The sequence below is a fragment of the Acanthochromis polyacanthus genome, chromosome 4 (assembly GCF_021347895.1).
Source record: "Acanthochromis polyacanthus isolate Apoly-LR-REF ecotype Palm Island chromosome 4, KAUST_Apoly_ChrSc, whole genome shotgun sequence".
NCBI lineage: Eukaryota > Metazoa > Chordata > Actinopteri > Pomacentridae > Acanthochromis > Acanthochromis polyacanthus.
This window is the reverse complement of record NC_067116.1, coordinates 20807646-20831399: the sequence shown is the minus strand read 5'-3', so window position 1 is coordinate 20831399 and position 23754 is coordinate 20807646. Positions and strand designations below refer to the sequence as shown.

General features: G+C 40.3%; 2 protein-coding genes across 2 annotated transcripts in view; both read right to left on the bottom strand.

Annotated features, from left to right (window-relative positions):
• Positions 1-3958: 3958 nt before the first annotated feature.
• Positions 3959-23754, bottom strand: part of hmcn1 (hemicentin 1) — a 115053-nt gene continuing 95257 nt past the window's right edge. The window contains exons 98-107 of the mRNA XM_051947682.1: positions 13978-14040; positions 13722-13841; positions 13491-13625; positions 13285-13398; positions 12938-13063; positions 10153-10281; positions 8353-8721; positions 8063-8182; positions 7210-7336; positions 3959-6552 (exon numbers count right to left, since the gene is read on the bottom strand). Coding sequence (XP_051803642.1) covers positions 6186-6552; positions 7210-7336; positions 8063-8182; positions 8353-8721; positions 10153-10281; positions 12938-13063; positions 13285-13398; positions 13491-13625; positions 13722-13841; positions 13978-14040 — 1670 coding nt within the window. The 3' untranslated portion in view covers positions 3959-6185. The remainder of the gene's footprint in view (positions 6553-7209; positions 7337-8062; positions 8183-8352; positions 8722-10152; positions 10282-12937; positions 13064-13284; positions 13399-13490; positions 13626-13721; positions 13842-13977; positions 14041-23754) is intronic.
• LOC127533765 (homeodomain-interacting protein kinase 1-like) lies at positions 17449-20082 on the bottom strand. The gene has a single exon (XM_051947686.1). It carries the CDS (start codon positions 19417-19419, stop codon positions 17854-17856), a length of 1566 nt encoding a protein of 521 aa, XP_051803646.1. The 5' UTR covers positions 19420-20082; the 3' UTR covers positions 17449-17853.

The following is a 23754-nucleotide window of genomic DNA, read 5'->3' as shown; positions in this document are numbered from 1 at the left end:
AATTATGTCTTTTTTAATCTGATATGTAGCTCAGTGAGTTAAGGATATGCCTATGGAGCTGTAGGTTGCTGGTTCACAACCTGACCCTTCTTAAATCGTTTGAAAATCCTGAGAAAGGCAAACAAAGAAAAATATCAGTGACAGTCTTGAATGTGCTACCTTCCACTTGGTAGTCTCTCTTCTTACCCCCTGAGCTACTCACTCAGATGCTAATTCTTCTTTTTTTTGCACATTTATCATCTATTTTTTGCCGTTTTCGATTTTTTTTTAAACTTGAGGCTTGACTCGACCGTTTTTCTCAGGGGGTTGCACTTCAACCTTTGTGCTGGAGGGTTGAACCCTCAGTTCCAAGACTTCCCAAAGCCTCCAGACCTCCCGAGTCCTCAGGACCTGAGCTTTCACACAGTCTGAGAGCTGAAATTTTCGAAGTCCCACAGTAGATCTCTGTTAGATTTAACTTTCAGACAGTCCGAGGACTGAACTTTTCTAAGTTCCTGAGTAGTTCACTGTTAGTTTGAACCTTTAGACAGTCTGAAGGCTGAAGTTTTAAAAGTTTCTCAGTACGTCTCTGTTAGTTTCAACTTTCTGGTTAACGGAAGCCTTAAAACTTGTGACCATGAGTCTTGATTTCACATTTAGATCATCCGAGTTCTTCTCAGACCTTCACCTGTGGGTTCTTTAGAAATCCTGAACAAACTTTGATTATCATCACTGCACAGTAAAGTTTGTGGAGATCAGAAGGTAACATTAGTTTGATCGATGCCTTCAACTACTAGTAGACTTTATCTGGAAAGCAGTTTTCTGAAATGAGCTCTTAGTAAATCTGTCCACAATCAAACCAAGAACATAGAAAGAGGAAATGTTTGAAGAAACAACTTGATGTTTTCATTTCAGACTAGAAAACATTTTAAGATCTTTATCTGTTTTTGCTCTTTTTGATCATTTTATTGTCTCTTCTGTTTAAATTGATCTTCTAAAGTCTAACTGGTGTCTTTTCAAATGTTTTCTCTTTAGTTTGATTCTTCTTAAATGTTTAGTTTTGCTCTTTTCTCACCTTTTCGTCTTTTCTAATGTCTGATTTGATTTTGAAATGTTTTGTCTTGTTAATTTTTAATTTTTTTTTCAAATATTTTATCGGCTTGTTTGAAAAATTTCATTTTCTTTCCCAAAGTTTAATTTTTAGATTAAATCTTTAAGATTTTTCCTTTTAAATGTTTACCGCCTTTTAATGTTTAATATTCTTTTTAAATGCGTCATTGTATTTTCTGTTTAATTCCTATTTAAAGTTTTATTCTCTTTAATATTAGATTTTCTAATATTTAATTTTTAATTCAATTTTTTGTATTTTTAAAGGTTTAATAATCTAATTAAATGTTCTTTCATTTTTAAAATGTTTAATATTCTAATTGTATTTTTTAAACGTTTATCCAAAATATTTCACCTTTAATGTTTAATATTTTTGTTTAAAAATGTTCAATTTATAATTGTTTTGTATCTTCTAATTACCTAATTAAATATTTTGTCTGTTTAATATAATTTAATTGTATTGAATGTTTAATTTTCTTTTTAAAACTTTTATTGTATTAAATGTTTTTTCCTTTGATTTAATTGCTTTAACATAGTTTATTTCTTTAATTTTTTCTGTCAAGATTTTAACCCCAACCTTAAAAATGAAACTACTCCTTAAATCACAATAAAAATACTTCTGTTGTCACAATCATGAGTTATTCAGTTTATCAATTCAGCTTTATTTGTTTAGCACCTTTCACACAGATGACAAAACTACATAATCAAAGAGAAAAAAACTACGCTAAAACTATGTGTAAAACTCAAAAACATTTAAAAAGAAAAGATTTAACATGGTAATAAAATATGTTGTGTCCAGGGGATGGAGGGAGTTTATTGAAGTCTTCTTGGGCTCACATGGTAAATCATTTCAAATAGAAACTTGATATTCAGTCTAAGGAAACTGCAGAGCGACAGAAGAACCAACGCTATCTCCTGTTTTCTCCTTTAATGAGTCGACTCTTCTGGTGCTTTCAAACCAAAGAACTACAGACTCTTCACAACCTGCTCAAACTCTTGGTACAGGACCTCACCACACAGGTCAAGAAGGTTTCCTTCTCATTTCTACTCTGAAGCTCACCTTCTCCTGCTCAAACTGCTGACAAATGATTCTGCTGCTCCAAAGTCTGGTCTCCAGAACTTCCTAAAAATGCTCAAAGTCTCTTCTGCTGCAGGTTGCTTTTTAGAACTCTTACAGAAAACCTCACTACTGCGGTCACGTCAGCCGTCTTTCGTTTTCGTGTGGTCAAGCCAGCCGTTCCAAGATCTTATGTGCGCTCCTCGTACAGACTTTATGGTAAATGCACTGGATTTTTATTCCATCTGGATACTTAATGAATTGAATATCAATTTTTTACATTAAATATTAGCATTTTGGCTTAATAGCTCCCAGGTCATGTGACCTACAGACTCCAAATCAATGATGATTGACAAGAATGTAAAGGGTGATCAAGACACACCAGTTTTTATTACATTTGGACACCTAATAAATTTAGTATAATTTTTTTACAGTAAGTATTAGCATTTTAGCTCAATAGCTTCCAGGTCATGTGACCTAGAAACTCCAAATGTATTCAGGATTATAGTATGACACAGACTGAGCAAGACACACCACTTTTTATTCCATTTGGATACTTAATAATTTTAACAATATTTTTTTTACATTAAATATTAGCATTTTAGCTCAATAGCTTCCAGATCATGTGACCACAGGCTCCAAACCAAAGTTGATTGACAGGAATGTAAAGGGTGATCAAGACACCATTTTTTTTATTCCTTTTGGTTACTTTGTATATTTTATATTAATATTTAACTGTAAATTTTGCAATTTTCAGCTCAATAGCTCCCAGGTCATGTGATCTTTTGGCTCAAATCCAACACAGGATAGTAGATCTAAGCCTGCTCTATGACACACACCTCTTTTACTCACTCGTTTTATTTTGAAACCCGGAAGCTTTTTCAAGTTACACTGACTTTTCCAATTGTTTCTGTGCGTTTACCATAAAGTCTGTACGAGGAGCGCACATAAGATCTTGGAGCAGCTGGCTTGACCACACGAAAACGAAAGACGGCTGACGTGACCGCAGTAACCTAACTAAACCACATGGAGGGGCCTCAAGATAGTCGTCCAAATGAAACCATACAAAAACCAAACTAGCACAACCCAAACACTAAAGTGTCCTGCAGCCTACCAGAGAACCTCTTTAAACGGAGAATCAGGACAGGAACTCTTACCTTCTGGACAACCAACTTGGCTCACAAACAAGAATACAGAATGTGTCTGACCAAAAACCTCTAAAGACTCACTACAGCCAAGATAAAGACACAACTCAGCTGCACCAAATCCACTAATCACTGCACACATTAGCACCATGTACTAACTGTGGCTAAAGAACCACATTTACTAAGACAACTATCCAGTACAAAGCCCTAAAACACACCAAGAAACACATTAAAGACCATTTTACTGCTGGAAGCTGCAAGCCAATGCCTAAAGAACAAACTAAAGAGATGGAGCCAAACCCGGTTTAGTGAAGAGAAGCAGAGGAAATGTTTGACTACAACCAAATGAGCTGCTCAGATGTTCCTGATAACACCAAGCAGCCACCTGGACACCCAATAGGAACACAGCTTATTGGAAGTCCAGAGGGCTGGCTTAGTGAAGTAAATTTAGTTTGCAGTTAAAGCAGAAAATTAACAAAGAAAGTTGAAAACCACTTTCTAATACCTGAAATCTGAGTTTTCACACATAGAACGCCTGAACATGTCAAACTGGTTTCATAGCAGAACCCTCACTGTAAAAACGTCATAGTATGGTGTATTGCTCAAAAAATATTAACACCCGGCTGTCTGGGGTCACTGAAGAGCGACACAAAAACAGGACAAACGCTGGTTTCCGGGGGTTAGGCGGCTATTTATTTGAAAGAGTAAGTTTACAACAACACAACATGTGAGCAGAAAAATCACAAAGTCTGTCTTTAGTTCAGCTGAAAATATTAGTTTTTGTCTTTTTTATTGACCAAACTTTTCATGAAGTAGTTGAAGAATAATTAAAGCTCTCATGTAGAAGTCCAACCTAATTCTATCAATTATTACAGCAAATATATCATTAAATAGCCTGCGACAACTGTATTAGTGTTTTCTTGTCACTATGCATACTCTGAGTTTATATAAGTGAGAATAACTACGTTCTTTAATTATGTTCTTTGATTCTGATGCGGATTTGAGACATGCTTTACGTTACTTAACTCATGAATGCTGAACGATGGACGCACTACAGGTTGAGGTTTCATGCCTGGAGTTGCAACAGACAGAGACAGCTACGCCCAAGAAGAAGCACTTTTACTGAAAAGAGGGGGTACGTCTGTGATTTGGTTACATTTTGGGTTCAAGAGGACCGAAACAGAGCAGAAGATGGCCATATGCAAACTATGCTACAAGACTATTCCCGTGCCCGATGCCAACACAACAAACCTCTTCTATCACCTAAAGAAGCCCCACGAAAAACTTGTGCTATTGTGGTATATCGTGATACATATCGTTGTTGTGATATAAAATAATCCATATCATGATTTTTTTTTCCATATTGCCCAGCAGTAGGATCCATATTACAAAGTTATATGAGCAAGAAAAGCTGGAAGCAGAGAATGTTTGGCATTTTGTCATTACATTTGTATTTTCCAGATTTGCAGATGCAAACTGGTTACAAACTGTTTCATCAGCTAATTGATTTTTGCTGTATTATTCTTGTTTTAATTAAGTCATAATTGTGATCTTTTTTTCAGTCACAACTATAATTTAAAAAAAAAGTCTCTTCATTTGACAGCAGCAGAATTTCTTTACTGCTCCAGTTTTTGATTTTTATTTTGGCCAATTTCAAAATATTATTTCATTTTGATATTCATACATTACAGATCCATCCATCATAATGTAACATGCAAAATGTTACTGGAGATATGAATAATTTCACAAAAGTAAAATGAGGTCTTACTGAGTAAAAGCTGAAGATTGTATTTAAGACCATCATGGCAGATGGAGGGTAAATCTTCTGTCTCTGATTTGCTATTCCTTCTCAGAGGATGCATGTGATTAACTGTACAATCATGTCAGCAGCTTCTTAAATTTGTCTTAATTATCACACTTCAAAACTTCTTTAATTCCTAAATTAACTCTTTAAAAACATTGTTGAGTGTAATTTACAGAGGTCTGTCCCAGATGTGACCAGCTCAGTGCGGATCAGTTCAGTTTCATGCTGTAAACATACATAATTCTTGAGTTCAGTGTATTCATTTATTACAATTTTGATTTCAAAATGGATACAGTAAGTACAAGTACATGATGAGAAAAACAACACTTATGTACAAGTCCAAAAAAATAAAATACATCTTGGCATCAGCTTTCAGATGAAACATCGTAGCTTTATCCTGATGAAGGAATCAGAGCATCAACTGACGGGGTTTCTATCTTGTGTGTATGATGGGCCGCTACCTGGGGGTGCACAATATGTGACAGGGAAATTAATTTTGCCAAAATGAGCACCATATCTGCACAGTCACACCTCAACTTTATTTTTCAATGACACAAGGACTAAACAAAGGTGGGAACTGCTCCTTTATTATCGTTCAAGCACTTCCCAATAAGTTAATGATAGGTAGATGTAAAAAGACAAGCGAGGGTTTCTTAAAAAGGGTTAAAAACTACTTTCAGAGTAGTGGACATTTTGGGTTTAAGGAGTCAGATCTAATTAGTCATATAAATAAATTTGAAGAGGAGGTGGGAAACTTAACACGACAAAACATCAAGCATTTGAAAAATCGCACACTGAAATGAGGCTTCCCGGGATTTAAGCCAAAAAATAGCCAGTTTTATCCAAGTTTCCTCTTGCTAACCTCCAGCAGCCTGTTTTAGATTCACTTTCACTCTACTTCCTTTCATCTTAAGGGCTCCATGCACTACTGGCCTCGCTCACACACTCAATATAAGTCTTTTTTCCAGTCTGTTTACTGATGTGGTCACTTGTCCAAAACCACACGTGCTCGCTGCACCATGTCCCTCTCTTAGTGGTGCTGCATGTGGAGGGTGCAATCCATTACCACACCTTTGCTTCATTGAAAGTGCTCTCAGTAGGGGTAGGCAGAGACGGCGATGTACACAATGAAGGTGGTCTGGTACTCGATGCCTCCGTCTTCGCTGTAGGAGAGGGCTCGGACCTTCATGCGGTACGTGTGGGGCTCTCGTAGCGCCCGAGTGGTGAACAGCACTCCCTTCAGGTTCTCATCTCTGAGGGCAAAAGGTAACGTGACGTCCTCATCCACTACCAGGAAGGTGGTTCTGGGGTGCATCACCCCGTCCTGTGTGTAGGCCACCAGCCTGATGAGGTCCTGGTTGGCTGCGATGCCAAACGGAAGAGACAGCAGCTTGTACTCCAGAGCGTAAGGACTCAGCGCACATTCCAGGTCATTTGGTGGGCAGTTCTTCAGGCAGAACCTATAACAAAGGGGGTTTTAGTTGAATATGGTGTGGGGGAGCAAAGTTAAAATAATAGTTTTGTTAAAAATAAACAAACCAAAAGCACACTTGACATGCTTTGACTTTGATTAAAGGATGTATGGACTGCATCATGATAGCTAAATCATGCTGTGTTAAGGTTCAATACAACCAAAACGCATCAACACATGTACTAAATGAACACTACTTTCCATTCTGCAAAAAAAACCCAAAATAATCTGCATAAATCGATACAACAATGCCTCTGTGTGGGATTTTTTACTTCGATGAACTGATACATTGAAATTTGAAGGCTGCAGGTTATACCCTTATTTAACAAGTCTCACTTGTTCCAAGAATGTGTGTTTTGGTGTCAGTTTAAAACACAGCACAGGTTGTTCATTCTACAAAGCTTATATCCCTGCTTTAGCCAAACAGACAGTTGAATGTTAAAAGATTGTACTCTTTCATGCAGGATACACAAAATATGCATACAAGTTTTTATATTGTTGCTTCTCTAAAGTGAACCAAAAATATAAATAGTCATGTGAGAGGAAAATAACCCCTTAGAATGAATGCATCTTTTGGTTTGTGGACATGTTGTATCTCCTTAATGGGCTCACTAAGTGCTAAAAGTGTATTTCTGTGACGGTTTACCCTGTGGCTGGATCCCTTTGGTAGTTTGGTGGACAGGGTGTGTCAATACACTGGTAACTTCCTCTCATGTTGAAGCACATCCGGTTCGCTCCACACTGGATGTTCTGTTCCAGACACTCGTCTATGTCTGTAGATACAGAAAACAGCTCATCATACAGGGACTGTTACATGCTAGGAACAACAGGTCATGGTCTTGTATGGAGACTTTGCTCACTGCTCATGTCATGAATGAGTCAACAGAGTGACTTCAGAGAAAACTGAGGGCTGTACTACAAAGCAAGCTGAACATAGCCAGGCTTTCTCTTTGTTGGTTGCCATGAAAAAAATCTAAAACCCAGGATAATGGGTGTCATGATGGTGGTATATCAGTGGCAGAATGCTGGTAGAAAACTGTCAGTCATATAAGGTTAGATATTTATTTTACCACTCAGTACACTTCTAATATAGCTGGTTGTTTCCAACATGCACATTAGTGCTCTTAAACTTTGAACTTTATCTCCTTAAACATTGTATTGAAGAAGTGCACTGAAGACTGTCACTGCCCCATGATGATATTTGGCCAAATGAAAGTGAAACTCACATATTGACTGAATATCCTCTGTCATAAATCCCCATAGACCAATCAGTTCTCTAGGTGTTTCCAACACCACTGCTGAGAATCTGTACTGTTAAATTGGATATGACTCGACTTTTTATGGCTGATTTCAGTTCCTGAAACTCTGAACAGAACCTCCTCCTGAGCAGGTTGGCTGTGCAACATTAAGTTACCATGGTGATCCAGCCGTTGTGACACTGTGACGTACCTGCTCACCCATTAAACCTTGTAGTACATCCTTCAGTGTGAGGTTCTCACCTTGGCATGTCTTGCCGTTGGCCATGAGCCGGTACCCAGCAGGACACAGACATCTGTGGCTTCCTGGTGTGTTCATGCACTCATGCTGACAGGTGTCTCTCACTTCACACTCATTAATATCTGTTGGTGTCATACACAAAAACACCAAGGGCCAATGAATGATACAGAGAACATCAGCAAACAAATGACGTATCCATTTCAGTCCATATTTACAGCAAATCTTTAAGCAGCAGAATCAGTTCAGTTTCATCCTCTCCCTCATCTCATCCCTGCCTGACCTCCATAGTTACCTAAGCAGCGGCCAGCCCTGGCCTCAAAGCCCTGCTGACAAGCCAGGCGGCCCTGTCGTGAGGAGTGTGTGCGAGTGTCTCTGCGGCTACGGCTCCTGTAGCGCCCCCTTGCGGCAGCTGCGTAGGAGTGGTAGCTGTGAGAGGCCAGGTTGTGGTAGAGCCGCTGGTTGGCGCTGCGCTCGGGAGAGGACTGAGACGTACGGTAGCCGTATGAGTAACTTTCATAGCTGGGCAGCCGCTCCAGCCCAGCGCAGGACTTGCCATCCCCCAGCAGGTGGCGGCCCGGTGGGCAGGTGCACTTGAAGCTGCCGGCAGTGTTGAAGCACTGATGGGCACAAGGCTGTGGAAGCCGCTCACACTCATTTATGTCTGCCACCGACACAAAGAAAGACCAGCACCAGGAAAAGATAGGACAGAAAGGAAGGTTGGAGGGGGGATAGTGTGCAAAAAGAACGCACAAGTAAAAAGAAAAGATATTTAGAGTGATAACAGGAACAAATGAAAGTAGAGGAGAAAGATGAGGATGAGGGGAAGAAAGGGGATATGTCAATTACCCCACTTCATAACAATACATTTTCATGTCCCTGAGACAGAAATGTATTGAAACTATTCACATATATGTAAATTGAATGAGAGAATTGCTACTTCTCATATAAAAAAAGACTGAATGACTGAATCTAATCACATTTTATCTGAAAAATTATATCAGATATGAAATATAGAAGCTACAAAACCCAATATACTAAATACAGTATTTGATGAAAAGACCTCGTCGTCCGGTGTTAATGTCACGGGGGGACAGTGAATGCCATTACAAAGCAAAACCAGGAAATAGCCAGATCCAAACATCAAGATGTTGGAAACCATTTGAAAAGTCATAACTGGAAGAAGTTGAAAGGAAACAGAGAGACAGCGAGAGGTGTGAGGTGATGGTGCTGGTCTTTTTATGGTCAATGTGCCGATGGAGGAGCCTTGTTTTTTCAGTTTCTGTTCCCTCCTAACCTTTTCTCTAACAGTTATCTAACAGTGTAGATGAGTTTTAAAGGATCTGAGACCATGCAGTGCAGCTCTGCAAAAACAAGAGACTGTTTGCATTTAATGTAAAGAGTTAATCAGCAGTTTTTATGGCAGCATTTAGTAATGTAAGCAGGCAATGACAGGACATTCTGACATGATATAACGCAGCTGGCAGCAGACGTTAAAGACGTTGCATGGTGGTGAGTCACGACCGACAAGAAAAAGATGTTGGTAGATGCAAGCAAGCTGAAGAGTAAGAGCAGAGCAGTGCAAAATCCTTCAAAGTTAATAACTGCTGTACATACAGTATGCTTAGGTCAATATCCCAACTACCGGGCTTTGCATTAGTTCTTTCAGGTCTTCACCATTCTTGAGCCTCTCCGTGACTCTGTGGACGGTCATCCGGCTGATGTTCAGCTGTTTGGCTCTGTCAGATTTGTTGTGGCCAGCACGAAGGAGAGCAGATATCTCAACTCTTTTGACTTCCATCTTGATACAACTTCACCGGAGAACAAATTTGTATTAATGACACCTGCCTATAAGGTAGAACTTTCAGTTTGTTTAATGGAATTTTTCACTCCAACATGTAAACGTCTCTAAAGATCATGAAACCGAGTGTAACAGAACTTTTGCAAAGCCCGGTACACAGAATGACACAGGAGCAAACTGAGGTATGACCTGTCTGATTACTGCAAATGAGGCTCTCTGAATATCTGTATTTATGCTTTGCCCATTTCTGATGGGGTGCTGACAGTGAAAAGCTGACACAAGTGATGTACGTACCAACACAGGGCTGTCCTACTCCCTGAGACCTGAAGCCCCGTGGACAGGTACAGTGGTAGCTGCCTCTGGTATTCTCACAGATCTGGTTGTATCTGCACTGATGGGTTCCGTCTCTGCACTCATCAATGTCTGCAACAGGTCACAAAGAGACAGATAAAGACGTCAACAATCGACTATGAATCCAGACTTAGTAGCTCAGCATGTAAAAACTAAAACCTCCCAGTCTGTCTCACTTTCTAGTTGTTATTTTGCAGAAGCTACCCTGTTCAAAGGTCCCATATTGTGCCCCTTTCCAAATTTATGGTCTTTCAAAATCTTTCAATTTCAAAAATTCATTTTTGGCTCTAAATACTGAAAAGGTGGTTTCTTTCACCATGACTGTACAATCCCTGGTTTTAGTCAGGTTGTTTCAGTGTCTGTAGCATTTACTGCAGCTGCTGTTGTTAGGATTTATTATTTTGACTATTTCTATTAAACACACAGCTGACTTAATACTGATATACACATTGCACTATACGCAACATTAAAGAGTTGTGTTGACCTGTGAATGAATGAAAGGGTCATAAACATTACCTCACACTATGTGAATTGGGATAAAACAAACTGAATAGCACCAGGTCAGACAGATGGAAAAGCACATCCGTAGACACACATACACCCATGTACGCTCACTGCACGCTCACACACACTCAATACTCAAGGCCACTCTAAGGCACCACATCCACCTCACTTCCACGTCGTCAGGTACTCACATACGCACCACATTCAGTCCTCACAACACAGTAGAAACATCTCTACATTCACACATCATCCTTTAGGGTGAAGATGGCCTGGACTGGCTGAAGACAGAAGATGTTCAGTGGGGTTGAAGTTTAAACCACAAATTCCCTCAACTGTAGACCAATCAGACAGAGGCACGTTCTCATACAGAACACTTTGTAATATTAAGTTAGGCATCTTTTTTCGGGAAGTTGGCTACAGCAGCTCTCTTGTGCATTAGTCACAAAGAACTGTGGTTTTCCAAACCAAGAAAGTCCATGTACATGCTTTCAATTCTCCAATGCACATTAAATGTTAAAGGATAATTGAGACTCAGGATTCCTCATAAAAGCAAGTAAACGAAGGCGCTGACACTGTCCACACCCCCTTCAGGAAGAAGACACTGCGGCTGAATCCCAAACCGCCCCCTACACACTATCCCTACACACTACCCCTCCGTTTGCGCGTTCCCGCGGAGGGTCCTCCATATTAAGGGCCGTCCCAAACTGCGTAGTGCGGAGGGGGAGTGGACTGTTCAGCCCTTAAAAAGCGAGTCTGCATCGATGCTCACTCTCGACAACTTTTTCAGGAAGTGCAACGTCAAAATGGAGGAGGAAACAACATATCGATGTAAGTTCCACATGCGTCCATTATTTCTCCCACGCCTTTTCACACTGACAGAACATCACAAAAAGAGTGGTGAAAAAAGATAAAACAAAAGAAACAAATCTTCTTCTCTGCTGACGTTTGATTTAATTGTGCACCCCCTGACACCTTAAAATTTGAACACAACTGACAGAATTCATTTATTCATTCATTTGTTGGATTTGAAATGCCAGATAATAGGATTGGAAAAATGTGAGTGAAAAAAAGTGGGATGCTTTCGTCTTCTGGAAGCAGCAGCGATCCTTGTTAGTTGCAACCTGTGCCACAGTGCTACAGCCATGCACAGTAGGCGTCTTTGTGTTACCATGGCGATGACGTCTTCCGTTTTCCGGTGAGGCGACAGGGCATCCCATTCCTGACGATCGTATTTATACCCTCCCCCTTCAGTTAAAGTGCCCTCCACAGCTGCGAGTGTGACTTCTTTTGGAGTGACACTCGGTAGTGTAGGGGGAGTGTGTAGGGGGCGGTTTGGGATTCAGCCTGCATGTGTGATTGACTGAGTTGAGAAAAACAGCTAAATTCATGGCAGCTGACAGATAAAATTGTGTGTGTGAGAATAGGCCTTTCTATTCATTATTCTAGCGATAATTTCACATGGAAATACTGCCAAATTGAGAGAAAGCTGTTGTTTAAAAATCACGTGTATAATGAGTTGTCAGACAACATTGCAGTTATAAAAGCAGCAACTTAGAAGTGGCTCTGAAGTGACTGCTGGTTAACATGTGGTCTAAATGGGCTGTTTCAGTCAATATTTTACAGTCATTACTGTTGTCTGACAACAGAGACAGAAAATATGTAAATGGTATTGCTTTGCCAAGGAACATGGCGGAGTTTTGTGATAATCGGCGTTGGTTTGTCTGTCTGTCTGTCAGCAACATTACTCGAAAATGGAATAATCGATTTGGATTAAATTTTCAGGGTAGGTGAGAAATGACACAAGGAGATTAGATTTTGGCTGTGATGCGGCTTACAGTCTAGATTCATGGATTTGTTAAATATTTCTGTATCACTGTCAGATAACGGCATAGCATCACTGTAACTATGATTACAAGTGAACACTACGTCAGCTGCCTGCTGATGATCACATGATTGCGATCCTACTACAAATCAACCGCTGCGGACCACATTTTTTGAAGATTTCATCCATCGGAAATCATACAACAACTGAGCAGCCTTGAAAGAGTACTGTGCTCTCCGAGTGCTTTTCTTGTTGGGTATTCAGCTGTATTAAAATACAGTAAATATACGGCAGAACTAAATGTCTTCATAGCTTTTACCTTGCATCTCCAAGTTTAAAATTAACACATAACATAATAATGGACATCATTTTTTCACCTTTAAAGTTGCTGGACACACTCACCTACACATGTTCCATTCCCACCTTTGGTCATGCCATTGGGACACAGGTCAATACAGGTGTAACCACCCCGTGTGTTTTTACACTGCTGATCTGAACGACAAACCCTCTGTCTGCACTCATTTATATCTGAGGTGAACAGAGAGAATAGAGAATAAATCAAAAATAACAACAGAATATTTATTTGCCAGGAAATAAAATAGAATAATGCAAGTTCTAGTTTAGATACAAAAGATATAATATAATAAAAGTCTGCAGCCACACTGTAGTATATGTGGTATTTGTGCTCCACATGCAGTGTTCATGTTGACAGTTACAGTTCAGACTTTAAAGAAGAGCAGCGGTCTCACCTATACAGCGTCTGTTCCTGAGCTGAAAGCCTGGCTCACAGGCACAGCGGTAGCTACCAATGGTATTCAAACAGTGTTGATTACATGGATTGGACTCCTGGCATTCATTCACATCTGAGAAACAAAGAACATGTTCCATATTATTTTAAAAATACTTGGTAAAAACAAATCAGAAACAAAATGCTTACTGACACCTGTAGACGTACCTGTGCAGCTGAGACCATCGGCTGTTCTCCTGAAGCCACGGCCACAGCGCATGACACATCTGTAAGAGCCGATGGTGTTCTCACAGTCTTGTCCATCATGGCACACTTTCCCCCCCAGTGAGCACTCATCAATGTCTAAGAGAGAGGAGAGCAGTGGATTAAGTGAGTATTTGTGTGACCATAGATCTTACATTGAATCTAAAGCACAGCATGCAGCTGTGTGTTTTTTACCCTGACAGGTCCTGCCATCAGCTGAGATGGTGAGGCCTCGGGGACAGGAGCAGTAGTAGGTACCCATGGCGTTGTGGCAGGCATGAGAACAGGGGTTCCCAACCTCACATTCGTTCTCATCTGCAGAACATAAATGATGCGCAAACAAAAAACAAAGTGGAAACAATTAACAGGCATATTTTAAAGTAACATTACCTGAATTGTTATGAATATTGACTGAATAAGGAAGAGAAAAATGTGTTGAGATCAGCATTACCTGCACAGTAAGGACCCGCCGACACCAAAGTGAAGCCTTGAGGACACTGGTTACTGCGATCACCTGGAAATGAGAGCACATGATGCTTGAATTGAAATTATGTTTGACACACATGCACTGAAAATGAAAGTTATTATATAAAGAAGACAGAAGCAACAAGTGACAACTTACATACACTGATCAGGCAAAACATTCTGACCTGACAGATGAAGTGAATAACACTGATTATCTCTTCATCATGGCACCTGTTAGTGGGTTGGATATGTTAGGCAGCAAGTGAACATTTTGTCCTCGAAGTTGATGTTAGAAGCAGGAAAAATGAACAAGCATAAGGATTTCAGTGAGTTTGACAAGCACTAAACTGTGATGGCTAGATGACTGGGTCAGAGCATCCATCCATCTTGTGGGGTGTTTCTGGTCTGCTGTGGTCAGTGTCTATCAAAAACGGTTCAAGAAAGGAACAGTGGTGAACCGGCAACAGGGTCATGGCTCATTGATGCATGTGGGGAGCGAAGGCTGGTTCATGTGGTCCAATCCAACATCAGACGAGCCACTGTTGCTCAGATTGCTAGAAAGGTGCATCGTATTTTTTTGCGTATGAAGCTGCATAGCTGTAGACCAGTCAGGATGCCCATGCTGACCCATGTGTGCCACAGAAAGCCCCAACAATGGACATGTGAGCATCAGAACTGGACCACGGAGCAATGGCAGAAGGTGACCTGGTCTGATGAATCACGAGTGCATGTGAGTCGTTTAACTGGGAAACATGACACTTGGATGCACTATGGGAAGAAGGCAAGCCAGCGAAGGCAGTGTGATGCTTTGGGCAATGTTCTGCTGGGAAACCTTGGGTCCTGCCTTCCATGTGGATGTTACTTTGACACGTACCACCAACCTCATTGTTGCAAACCACCTACACCCTTTCATGGAAAGTGTCCCCTGTTGGCTGTGGCCTCTTTCTGCAGGATAATGCGCTGTGCCACATAGCAAAAATGGTTCAGGAATGGTTTGAGGTCAAGTCACTTGGCCTCCAAATACCACAGATATCAGTTCAATCCAGTAGCTGTGGGATGTTCTGGACAAACAAGTCTGATCTATGGAGGCCCCACCTCACAACTTCCAGGACTTAAAGGATCTGCTACTAACTTTTTGGTGCCAGATATCACAGCACACCTTCAGGGGTTCACTGGAGTCCTTGGCAGGTCAGGGCTGTTTTGGCAGCAAAAGGTGGACCAACACAATATTAGGCAGGTGATCAAAATGTTATACCTGATCACTGTATATTAATATTGATTTCGTAACTGAAATATGAATGTAATGGAGTAGAAAGTACAATATCCCTCTGAAATCCTGTGAAGCAGAAGTATATCGAAGCATAAAATGGAAATATTCATTACTTAAGTAAAAGTGCTTAGTTGTCAATACTGAGTATTTTATACAAACAATTGTCTGTTGTCGTCACTAGGTGGCACCTTTGTTTCATGGCTGGTAGTTTAGAGTAAACGTGATTTGAGGGGACATTCCCTCCTGACAATATCCATCCATCCATTCTCTATACACCGCTTTATCCTCACTAGGGTCGCGGGGGGAGCTGGAGCCTATCCCAGCTGACTCGGGAATATATTTTAGTATTATAAAATAGATGTAAACAGTCTGTTGAAGTATTCTATTTTATTTTTTCTGTTTGTTTTCTTTGTATCTTTCTATTCTACAAGGTATACAAGAAATACTTGTAAATTTATACTTCAGTAAAAGCACAAACATAATTTGCATCAAAATATACTTCAAGTTGTTATGCAGAATGGCATATTTAAGAATGATGTAGTTATATGAGTGTTAGTATTTATGCATTATTGTGTTCAGAACTTTAAAGTTGGAGTTGGTAAAGGCAATTTAATTACTTTATATAATTTTTTGTGGGTCGTTTTTTAATTTCTCTCTGGGGCTCAAAAATGTTTTATCCTCATCTGTAGTATGATACTGTAATTTATTTGTTGAATATATATACAGTGAAACAAAAGTACTCATTAACTTCTCTTTTCTTCATGTCAGCAGGTTTTATACAACTGTACTTTGTTAGCTAAAATTAAAAAATGTGAAGGTCAGCTAAATTAACCAGCTTGTATTATATTGACAAAATATTTTTGAATTAATACAACAAATTTATTTCTGATGGTAAGTTTGTCTGATTTTAGTGCAGGAGCCACCGCATGAAAAACACCGGTATGATTCAATGAAACACAGTGAACATTCTGAATGCATGTGACATCTATTCTGTCTGATTACACAAGTAAAAGTACTGTTAATTTGCAAAACAAGTAGTCATCAAAATAGCTATGAATAGAAAATACCAAATTAGTGTACATAAGTATATACGGAACAAATTATCTGAGTTGCAATGAATTTAAAAAAAAAACAAATTAAAAAACTACCAGTATATCCCCTCATTAGATAATCTGCAACCAGGACAAGATTTCCTCTCTGCATCTCTCAGCTGTGACCACAAAATATTACATTAATATTTTATACTAGTCACTACACCAGTAAAAAAAAAAGGACAGATTTCACCCCTGGTGTCACTCTAAAGTAAAAACCTTGTTTTGTTCAGCGTGTTTTTTTTCTTTAACCAGCTTTTCTGTCACCCAGTATCAATAGGTATATCATACCTTCAGTAGCATAACTGCTCCAGTAAAATGTTTTTTATAACTTTAAATGGTGCATGCTGGGTAATGTTTCCACGGTCATATCACCATGTGGATTAGGTAGTTGTTCAAAATTATTTATAACATATGGTAGATCTCTTTTCTTTACCTATTTTTTGATACCAGGTTCATCTTCTAGCCATTTTTCTTTTTTTTCTGTCAATATAACTCTAATTTAAAGCTGATATATTGACTGAAAAATGTAAGATCTGAAAAATGTTCACAGGTGTTAACATAAGTGTTATTTTTGGAAGAGAATGGGGAAAATCTAGTCAATGTGGCAAGTACTGGACATAATGACTTTTTTTGTTGCCTTAATGCCACTTGTTTTTATTTGTGCAGTTCCATAAAACATTTACAAAAAATGAAAAAAAATCTCCAATGCTTTTGGCTAGTGTTTCACGGGCAGGATCTCTAAATGGTTTGAAAGTACAGAAGTATTACAATAGTGAACAGGTACTTTCCCACAGCCCCTTTGCTATTTAGATATGCTGTATAAATGCTTATAACTGTTTTTAAAAATGACCAAAATTACATAATTTACAGAAAAGTCAGAAACTGGTTTGAACTTTGCAACGATCCCTGAACAAATCATATATGGTCTACAGTTCCATCAGGAAAATTTAGCCAAATCTAAGTTTAAATGGTGATATTTCAGTAAAACCATTTTATTCTACTTGTCTCATATAGAAAGTGGACAGATAAACCAATTGCGCCAAATCTCAAGCTTTAGTTGTTTATTTGAAAACCAACAGTGTTTGTACAACAACAACCAGCAACCAGAATCTGGTACAGTTGTGTGTTTACTTGTGCAAACAACCAGAGAGAGAGCCCATATGGCCTGAACCCCCACAGAGCAAGCCTGAAGGCGACAGTGGCAAGGAAAGAACCCTTTTAACAGGGAAAAAAAACCTTGAGCAGAACCAGACTCATGTGGGGGGACCCATCTGCTGCTGGCCGGCCGGGTTGAGACAGACAGACAGACACAGACAGAGACAGACACAGACAGATAGAGAGAGAGACAGACAGAGAGACAGACAGACGGGTGAGGAAGGGGTGAGGGGTGGTAGAAAAAGGGGGTGAAGATAAGGTAGATACAGTAGGATGGGGTGAGGTTAGGGTGGAGGGAGGAATGAGGGTAGGGTGTGAAGAAAGCTAGCTGGTAGCTGCTCCACTAGCAGATGTTAGTGTGGAAGAACCTCACAATCCTCCTAATAATACGTCTGAACCAGCCGATGTTTTCTGTGCTGGTTTCATCTGGAACCTTGATACAGACTTCTCCAGCAGTCTGACATGGAGCCGGAGTTTGACTGAACCAGCCGATGTTTTCTGTGCTGGTGTCATCTGGAACCTCGATACAGACTTCTCCAGCAGTCTGACATGGAGATGGACTTTGGTCGTTTAAGTCTACGCATTGCTGCCATGACGAAGCAGACTGAATAGGAGCCAGACTTTGGTTAATGACGTCTCCGTGCTCTTCCCATGATGTAGCACACAGGTATGGATCAGGACTTTGGTGGTTGAAGTCTGTGTATTTTTCCCATGATGCAGCTGACTGCCAAGAAGCTGGACTTTGGTAGTTGAAGTCCTCACGTTCGTCCCATGATGCAGCCGACTGCCAGGAAGCTGGAATTTGGTGCTTAAAGTCTATGCCTTCTTCCCATGACGCAGCAGACAGAGGAGGAACCGGACTTCGGACATTGAAGTCTGTTGAGCTCTGATGGAGGCTGGGAGCAAAAAATTGATGCTCTAGAACCTCCTGAGCTGTGATTCTTCTGTCTGCATCAAGGGACAGCATCCTTTTAATCAAGCTGACCAAGATCTCTTGATCCTCTTCGTATCCCGGGTCTTGCACCATATACTTCTTAATGTCATCAAGAGCATTGAGTTTCATGCTCCTCCTCTCTGATGCACAAAATCCATGCTGATACTCACCTGGAGTCTTGAATCTCCAGCGTGAGCTGCCAAACTCCTGGGCAAAGAAAAAATCAGGAGTGTAACATCCACGGTCAAGGACGTTATCAGGTGGCTGGCCTTGAGCTTCAAAGATAAATCTGAGGACGTCGTACTCCGTTTCTCCAGGGTAGAGTTGGTACCCAGTTGCCAACTCCACCATCAGTAGTCCCAGAGCCCATATATCTACTGACTCATTGAATGGTACTCCAAGTAGCATTTCTGGTGCACTATAATGGAGGGTCCCCATCCAATCACCTTGATTTACTGCTGAAACGAGACGTGCCACACCAAAGTCAATAAGTTTGACCTTCACTGGCTGCTCATGGCGGTTTACAACCATGACATTTTCCCATTTTAAATCAGCATGTATAATGCCACTGGAGTGTAGGTGAGACAGTGCTGTGGCCAGTTGGTGCAGTATAGGCCTCAGCTCTCTAGCGGTTAGACCTGTGGGGTTTTTCTCCTGCAGGTAATCCTGAAGGCTGAGATCAAGGAGTTCAAAGCGTATGCATATGTTCTCCTTGTCAAAGAAAAACCCATTGCACCGTATGATGTTGCACGTGTCTGGGTTCAAGCAGCGCAGCCGCTTCAGGATGGCTATTTCATCCATCGCCACTTCCAGAACGCCTTCATCGCTTTTGTTCACCTTGATGGCTTCGATCTTGGTAGTTTCCATATTACGGCATTTGGCTACAATGCCATAGCTGCCCTCTCCGAGGATATCCTCGACCACGTGGCAGTTGCCAAGTCTGCTTCCCTTCTTAATTCCGAGGTCTTTCGCCATGTTGCTTGATTCAAATGTTGCTGAGAGTGTCGTCTTCAGTGTCCTTTTTTCTAAAGTGTCTTCAGGAAACTGTCAACCTTGTTTCTGGTCACCTACTGACAGTTTGAATTCTACCCTATTTCGAATCTTTTTGAAACACAACATTTGTGCTTTGATTGGCTTTGACGTCACGTTCCACATTTACGTGGTTGCCAGGCAACGAGTGGAATGACATGCTTCACCCAACACGTTTTAGCTAAAATATGAGACGGATGGATGAAAATCCAAAAGGCTTCAAACATGTAAAATAATTTGAAAGCGTGATAATTAAACAATAATTAGTTTGCTGACTCTGATAAGCAGCCAATTGTGAATGTAGTGGTTTTACTTCAGTAACCAATACCGGTGTTTGTTCCGCCTCAGATTGTGTCGATCTTTCTGTCGGTTGACGATCAGAGAAGCAGAGCTGAGACCCCAACAGTGAAACATTGTTGAGTTTGTGATAGAGGAGCTGCAGATCTGGACTCCTGCTGTTTTCCACCTGAGTCTAGAGAGACTCGACGCTGTTTTCTCCGCTAATAGGTGACACTTGACGCTGGTGAGTTAACTTCTAGCGTGAGGCAGCTAGCCGTTATGCTAAACTGTGGTATTGTTAACCGAATTGACTTGTGCTAACATTAGCGAGCTAACAACGTTAGCCAAACGGCTAACGGGTAATCTACGTTCACTCATACGAATTGTGTTAGCTGTCTACCAAACTGTTTGTAAGTTGACAATAACAGGAGACCTACATGTTCTGCATACTAGAGTATTTGTCAGATTGTTATGTATTCTGTGTAACCTGCTAGTTATGTTGGTAAAAATTGCCCATGAGCTAATATCAGTGCCTAAAATGAGCTGCTGCGTTATATATTAGCTCCATGAAACTGATGGATTTGATGTTCATTTGTCATGGATGAGACAGCTTTTAGTAAAAGTTTATTGAAGGGGTTGGACAACTGTATTACAGTAGAACAGTAAGGTAATTTTGTTCAAGCCATACTCTGTGATCAGTCATGCTTATAAGTTCACTAAAGCATAAATCTAAGTAAGACCCTCACTGATCAGGTTTTTGAGTTGGAGCCAGCTTGACTTGGAATACAGTAGAGCAGAGATATACACACGTGGACAAAATTGTTGGTACCCCTCAGTTAAAGAAGGAAAAACCCACAATTCTCACTGAAATCACTTGAAACTCACAAAAGTAACAATAAATAAAAATTTATTGAAAATTAAATAATCAAAAACAGCCATTACTTTTGAATTGTTGATTAACATAATTATTTAAAAAAACAAACTAATGAAACAGGCCTGGACAAAAATGATGGTGCCTCTATAAAAGATTGAAAACTATTTGACCAGAGTGACATGATTAACTCAGGTGTGTCATTTAATTGACATCACAGGTGTTTCCAAACTCATAATCAGTCAGTCTGCCTATTTAAAGGGAGACAAGTAGTCACCCTGCTGTTTGGTGAAAAGGTGTGTACCACACCGAACATGGACAACAGAAAGTGAAGGAGAGAATTGTCCCAGGACATCCGAAAAAAAATTATAGACAAACATCTTAAAGGTAAAGGCTATAAGACCATCTCTAAACAGCTTGAAGTTCCTGTGACAACAGTGGCTCATATTATTCAGAAGTTCAAGACCCACGGGACAGTAGCCAACCTCCCTGGACGTGGCCGCAAGAGGAAAATTGATGACAAATTGAAGAGACGGGTCGTTCGAATTGTATCCAAAGAGCCCAGAGAAACCTCCAAAGAAATTAAAGGTGAACTCCAAGGCCAAGGTACATCAGTGTCAGATCGCACCATTCGTCGTTGTTTGAGCCAAAGTGGACTTCATGGGAGACGACCAAGGAGGACACCACTGCTGAAAAAAACTCATAAAAAAGCCAGACTGGAATTTGCAAAAATGCATGTTGACAAGCCACAAAGCTTCTGGGAGAATGTCCTTTGGACAGATGAGACCAAACTGGAGCTTTTTGGTAAGGCACATCAACTCTATGTTCATAGACTCAAAAACCAAGCATACGAAGAAAAGAACACTGTCCCTAAGGTGAAACATGGAGGAGGCTCAGTAATGTTTTGGGGCTGCTTTGCTGCATCTGGCACAGGGTGTCTTGAAAGTGTGCAAGGTAAGATGAAATCTGAAGACTATCAAGGCATTCTGGAGAGAAATGTGCTGCCTAGTGTCAGAAAGCTTGGTCTCAGTCACAGGTCATGGGTCTTCCAACAGGACAACGATCCAAAACACACAGCCAAAAACACCCAAGAATGGCTGAGAGAAAAGCGTTGGACTATTCTAAAGTGGCCTTCTATGAGCCCAGATCTGAATCCCATTGAACATATGTGGAAGGTGCTGAAAGATGCCATTTGGAGAAGACACCCATCAAACCTGAGACAACTGGAGCTGTTTGCTCATGAGGAGTGGACCAAAATACCTGTTGACAGCTGCAGAACGCTCATTGACAAATACAGAAATCATTTAATTGCAGTGATTGCCTCAAAAGGTTGTGCAACAAAATATTAAGTTATGGGTACCATCATTTTTGTCCAGCCCTATTTCATTAGTTTGTTTTTTTAAATAATTATGTTAATCAACAATTCAAAAGTGATGGCTGATTTTGATTATTTAATTTTCAATACATTTTTATTTATTGTTACTTTTGTGAGTTTCAAGTGATTTCAGTGAGAATTGTGGGTTTTTCCTTCTTTAACTGAGGGGTACCAACAATTTTGTCCACGTGTGTATAGAGAAACAAGTTTTCTGCAGGCCTTCCAGAGTCTCACAGAAGACGAGGGATTTTTCTGCTTAATGGTCAGCAAGCCACAGACCAGATGGACCTGAAGCCTTAAACCTACACCATAAGTGTGATAGGATCGAATTTTACTCTCACATGCAGTTCTGTGAGCAGGATTTACACATGCCCACCTGCTTTGGACCTGAAAACAGACTTATTTATGTTTTTTGCTGAAGACATCCTTTGGTGCTTATTTGGTTGTTAGCCTGTCAAACACCAATGCCACGTGTTACTTTGGCAATAGACCTTTTTCCGAAACGTCATCATCGAACGTCACCGCCGGTCACCGGCCCTAGCAACGCGATTCCGCCATTTTAAGAGGGGTATGCTTTGCCTTGACGACCATTACTTTCCCACGTTTCCCTCCTGATTTGAACGACCAAAAGCAGATATGCCCAAAACCTGCGCTGTTTTTGGCTGTTCTCAGTCATGGAGCAACAAGAACATTTCCTTTTACAGGATTCCGACTGAAAAGGGCCAGAAAAGGAGTTTATGGCTCACAGCATTGAGGCGGATAAACAATAATGGAACCACATGGAGCCCACAGTCAAAAAGGTCCTATGTTTGCAGTCAGCATTTCGTCAATGGTATGTTGTGTTTCATGAAATTATTACCCCTTAACTGATTTTCTGAAATTATTAATTAATAAGCTTAACCAGTTGCGCTTCAGTGTCCCGCCCGCGGTACACTTTGAAATCTGCATAAGCAATTTGCTAAATGTCTGAAACTGCAAACGCGATTATACAAACACTATACGCCGATGGAAAGCTTAGATTCTCATGAATTTGCCGATATAAACCACTTTCAGATGTGATTACCACTGCGGGTAATATAAACACATTTGTCCGACAAACAACGAATATCCATCCATCCGTTCTCTATACCCAGCTTCAACATACACAGCGCGACTCACATTTCCGGATTCATTATTACACACAGATGAAAATATTCTACAAAAAACGGCCATAATCCAACCTTGGACATCCAGACGAAACAAGCCAGTAACATATTTTGTCCAAAACATATCTTGAAGTCGGTATATAATCCACGAATAGGTCGTTTTCAAGGAAATGCACCTCGCGATGCGCGTCCAATATTCCCTGTATTTCTCGTCATATTTTTATTTACAAATAGAATATTAGCGATTTTTTTGTACTGAAAGTGGCTGGAATTGACTGCAGCTTATGATGTCTATAATTATCTGAAATGTTGAGGGCTAGCTACTTAGCTTAGGCTAGTGCTAGCTGTGCTTCCCACAAAAAGTCAGGGGTCTTTCTACTCACACTGCTATTTTTAAACCTTCTCTCCTCCCTTTCGTTCTGCTAACTACTATGCTGTAATCAGCAGCATTGTCCTCATTATTGTTAGCACCTCATACCCTTGGGCCTAGGGTGGGTAGAGCTCATTTACAGGTATCTGACTCTTAGTTTTGATAATGCACATCTAACTAATATACATACACTACTTCCACTTGAAATTAAAAGGTGTAATGGCTCACCCCGTTAGCTTAA

Bases quoted from the DNA above. Each gene is read 5' to 3' on its own strand.
- LOC127533765 (XM_051947686.1), bottom strand. From the start codon at position 19,419: ATGGCGAAAGACCTCGGAATTAAGAAGGGAAGCAGACTTGGCAACTGC.